Raw genomic sequence first — 5,010 nt, 5'->3', positions numbered from 1 at the left:
ATGTTTTCATCACAGAGCAACCACAGCTGATAGACGAATGCTCGTTCTACATAGAGTCTACAATGAAATTCCTAAAAAAAAACCACGAGAAATTGATGCAGACTGTAAGGTCTCACTCCTGAACACTACCACTTCCACTTATCCCAGATGTTAAGAAGGATTTCTGAAAGCAATTTCCAAAAAAAACTTCACTTTTTTTTCGATTTTCTTGGAAAACAGACATAAGTTTTAATCAGTTTTTATTTCTCTGGCTTATTTTTGATTGAACTTTGCAAACATGAACTGTGTTTTAAATGATTTAAGTCAATGATATTTTGATGTAAACACTTTTTTTAACTGATAACAAATGTGAAATGTTGTTTTTAAAGTCAATTGAATATATACTTGAGATGGGACTCGTATGCATTTATTTTTAATATGGGACAGGCAAGGTTTGGTATTTTTCCAGTAATTTTCAGAACAAACTTAAAATTTTCATCAAGCCATATGAAAATTTTAACAAAATTAGATACATTGACAGAATAAACTTAAATTTGCCTCAAAGTCATATAGGACTCTTATGCTTTTATAGACAGCTTAGTAGGTGGTCATTTAACAGGTAAAAGTTATCGGTGCGAAACACCGTGCTCCTACGCGTCTGCATTAGTGAGTAATTGAACGGTTGTTCATAATGGCCGTTGTAAACGCGTCTTCAGCCTGGGTGAGTTTCACTCAACTAAGGATTTCCGAAATATAGAGTCTTTGCGAGGTGTAACAAGATGTCTATTCATGGCCCACGGTAACCATTTAGCCGGAGATTATTCACTCGCTGGTTCTGTTCAAGCACGTTACAAACCGGAGTACTTTTAATTCGGTCGATACATACCGTGGATAATCCAACGTTTTCGCAATATATACCTCCGTTTATCTTCGTAATAAGTTAACTTCACGTGCAAGTTGGTTCGAATCGTCCCGGTGACCAGATCCTACCTTTCCGTCGCAGCCGTGGAGGTGCAGTCGGTCGGTCGGTCTTCGACAACAACGACTGTGACACTTCCTTCCTTACAACATCCTTCTCTACCCTAACGATCGTAAGGACGTTGCCGGCGCCGTTGTCGATCTATACAAAGCGGTAGCTACTGAATTGTTGTACACAGAGGATGACAAACTAATCCCAAGTAGCCGTATTCGTGGTTCCTTGTGCAACTTCACTAGCTCAGCAACTACGAAATAAGGGATCGTCAAGCTCAAGCTCAAAAACATTTTTACCATTATTATGCACTCGACTCAGAAAATACTCCTAAAGTTAGTTGTTCTATTAACACAAGGAAAACTTGGACTGACAAAAATCAATCTTACTGAACAAAGTGTCTTCTGAGAAAAAAAAACTAGAGCCAAAATGGTTTGTTTTATTGGTTCAGTGTTTCCGACAAAGTTGAAGGTAATAACTTTGTCCATCGAGAAAAAAAAACACTGTAAAAAACTCAAAATACATCATTTTCAAGCTTAAACAAATATCAATGCTTAACATTGCGTAGTTTTCATAGAAAAGTTATGAGTTATTTAATTTATAATAATATTTTTGTGGGTTTCTCTTATTTTTAGCTCGTCAAGGGTAGCTTAATAAGATGTAAATAAACAAGAAAGGTTTCAGTGAGAACAACTCACAACTTATAAACAACCTTATAAATAAGCGACCCTCTTTTTTACTAAAGCAAACAAATCCTCCCAATTCCTAATTACACATCATACTTAGCCTAATTTCTTCCCCCTCAGTCAAACAAGTTCTTCTTGATCCAATCCATATAACTGGTCACTCTAGTATAGACTCCCGGCAGCTGTGTTCTTCCACAAGGCGGTCCAAAACTTACTATTCCTACCAGATACCAGTAACCGTTCATGTTGGCCATCAGCGGACCCCCAGAATCACCTTGGCAAGCATCCCGAATCTTTTTTTCTGCTCCCTTAGCACAAATGTGTGATTCACTTAGTATGGTATTTTTCAGAATCGGTTTTAAATCATTCTGACAACTTCGTAAATCCGTAGTCACTAGGTTGGTACTCATTTTTCGGGAACTTCTTTTTACTGGAATATGAGTTAATTCAGATACTGGTTTACTAAAAAAGTGCTATTCATGTATACCTGCTTCAGTAAAACCCCATCCAACGATCGTCACATTGTAGTTCGAGAATGAATTACGCAAAAGTTCTTTCGTTTTTGGTAAACACACCGGAATGATGTGATTCGTGTAATTTGCGGGCAGAGCAGATTGCATTCGCAGAAGGGCAATATCGTGTATCTTGGACCTATTATAACTTGGGTGCATAATTATTTGTTCCACGTTGGCGAATCTCACAGCTTCATTGCATTCATAGTCCTCGTCACAGTCAGGATCCTGATTCAGGTCCCACTCTCCCAAACGTAAAATCATTCTACCAAACATAATATTTTCAAAATTAATCTAAAAATGTTGAATACTCGGGCAAACTTACTGTTCAGGTTTAATATTCCACACACAATGAGCTGCAGTGATAATATATCGAGTATTAATCAATGAACCGCCACAATTCACTTTCCTGGAAGTATCAATGTTGTACTCTAAAGCTACTGCCCATCTAAACTGACTTATTCCGGTTTCTGATCCTCCATAAATTCGATTGTCCACATAATTGATACCGCAAATTGTTTCATTTGGCAGCGTCACTTTTATTTGAGTTCGACCTTGTGCTGTAGCTTTCGTGGTTGTGCTGGCTTCAGTTGTAGTAGAAATGGTAGACGATCCACTAGGTGGAGAAGGTCCACTAAGTGGAGAAACTTTACAACAAACCTATACATTAACGAATGATGTGTAAATGCGCTGGTGTTTTAAGATTCACTAAATAAAATTACCTTTCGATCACCACAAGTGCTACTCGTTAGCAATTGTCTGTCTTGTAAAGAAATTGTTCTGCTGTAGGCCAATTTGCGAAGATGTGGACACAGATCTATGTGTATACAGTTCCCCGGTTGGGCTTTTGGTGTCAAACATGACTCACTGGAAACTAAACCAAAGCAATGTTATTATCTAAAATTGATTAAAAAAATACTAACCTATGTATATTGTGAATCTATAAAAGCACAAGCAAAACAAGAAAGTATTCCAAATTGATAGTTTCATACTTATTTTTACAGTTAAGTCAAATCAATCACAAATCAAGTTCATCCTCAATAAATTCCCTCGAAACATTATTTCCTCACTGCAGCAGCTGACAGATAACAATTGCTTGGCTAGTACTGACGCTGCTCTATAATCAAATTAGTGAAAAAATGTTAAGCTCAGCTTGCTCACTACTATCTACACTGTAAGATTTTGTTAGTATGCGTTAATTTAACATGAAACGTCAATGAAAATTGACATGTCTTTTAGTTTAGAAAACTGAGTGACGATACTAATCACAATACAATATTTTGTTGTTGTAGAGATTTGTGTAGATCAAAAGACGCAAGAAGCATGATTATACTACGTCTATACAAGAGATGCGTTATACCTGAAGCACATTCCTTATTCAGGTTAAAAAAATCTTATACGCTGTAGTTCAAAAAACACAATGTTGACCAAAACCTCACTTCACTTCAGAAGTTCTTACATTTACATTTGTAGCACAGTGTTATTTATGATAAACAACTCTGGATAATTTCCCTACAAAGATAGACAAACACATTATTGTACCTGCACAATTCGGCACACAACTGGCGCTATGTACAGCCGTAGAAACGCTCAAATTAGAAACAAAACATGACCCAAATAGCAGCCGAGAAAGTAACCTGGCTGCTAATCTTGATGTTAACGAGATAATTTAACATTTAGTTATGAAAATTAAAAACCATGTTTTTCTTTAGTGCCGAGCCTATTTTCGCCACCCGGCTGCTCGTTAATGGAAATCATCTCGTGTCTACCCGTGCCTCTGATTCAACGTCGGATGCAAGCAACAATATTAAACGCCTCGTGCCAAGACCCGAGGCAGATAAGCATAAAATATAATTAAATAAACCGTGAGAACCGGAAGCTTCTTCCCATTGAGGCACTTTCGTTCGAGACGCAAAATGATTCGGTGTGCTCTGAATATTTTAGCAAATCGTCTGTCTACGGTGCAAAGCATCAGCCAGAAGTGACTTCTCTTTGAAGAAACACGATCGGAATTGAAATAAATTAACTCGCATTCCTAGGTGAAAGTCAGCGACAATAAACGACCAGCCGATTTCGAGAAAAATCAGCAAGAGGTCACAATTCGGTCATGTCAAGCGGATCATATTCAGACGGGGTTGACAGTATGTCAAAACAGAGCCTTTGTTTAGCCCTCTGCTTCGACATGCTTGAGAATATGATCCTTGCCCGTAACCGTCAGCAACTGGCGACCACAGGATACAAGTTCGATTGATGCAATCGCTCACAAGGAGAAGAAAAGGAACAAATTTTCCCAGCAAATTGCTTCATCGATTGCATGACCCCTGCCGGGGCGTGTACTTGTATGTGGCGTCGTCATCGTGACCCTCGTACCGATACACTCGCTTGCTTTCCACCTTGACGCGATTCATCATGGTATTGATGCTGAGTCAAAGCCTCAACTGCGATGCGATGCGATCCTGCCATGAATCTGAAATATTGATTTCCCGTCGTTCAGTGCAGTTAGTCACGAAGGACTGGATGGTTTTAGCTCCTTGAAAACTCGCCAATGAAAGCAAACACATCCAGCGGGAGGTTGGCAGTTAGTATGGGAGATGAATTTATTATCGCAGGTCTGAAGGCTTCTGAGCACTACTGCAGCATGCTGCGGGTTGAGTCCTTCTGCAAACATAATCTGGTTTATTAATTTAGATTATGTCTAATCGAACACAACTTCACAAAAAATTAAGGGGATTTTGAATACAATGAGTACGACAATTTAATTCAACTAAACAGTTCTGGCTCTACGTAGAAAGAACATGTTTTCTAGTTTCTAAAACAGAAAAAGAGAAGAAAACTGTAATCATGGACAGAATTAACTGCAGTC

General features: G+C 38.3%; 1 protein-coding gene across 1 annotated transcript; it reads right to left on the bottom strand.

Annotated features, from left to right (window-relative positions):
- Positions 1–736: 736 nt before the first annotated feature.
- LOC129720873 (CLIP domain-containing serine protease B4-like) lies at positions 737–3,262 on the bottom strand. The gene is made up of 5 exons (XM_055672752.1): positions 3,071–3,262; positions 2,870–3,021; positions 2,473–2,807; positions 2,123–2,412; positions 737–2,065 (listed from the first exon to the last, which is right to left on the bottom strand). The coding sequence occupies exons 1-5, from the start codon at positions 3,135–3,137 to the stop codon at positions 1,752–1,754; spliced, it is 1,158 nt and encodes a 385-aa protein (XP_055528727.1). The 5' UTR covers positions 3,138–3,262; the 3' UTR covers positions 737–1,751.
- Positions 3,263–5,010: the final 1,748 nt, after the last annotated feature.

This window comes from Wyeomyia smithii, chromosome 2 (assembly GCF_029784165.1).
Source record: "Wyeomyia smithii strain HCP4-BCI-WySm-NY-G18 chromosome 2, ASM2978416v1, whole genome shotgun sequence".
Classification (NCBI taxonomy): Eukaryota; Metazoa; Arthropoda; class Insecta; order Diptera; family Culicidae; genus Wyeomyia; species Wyeomyia smithii.
This window is presented reverse-complemented; position numbering and strand designations above follow the sequence as displayed.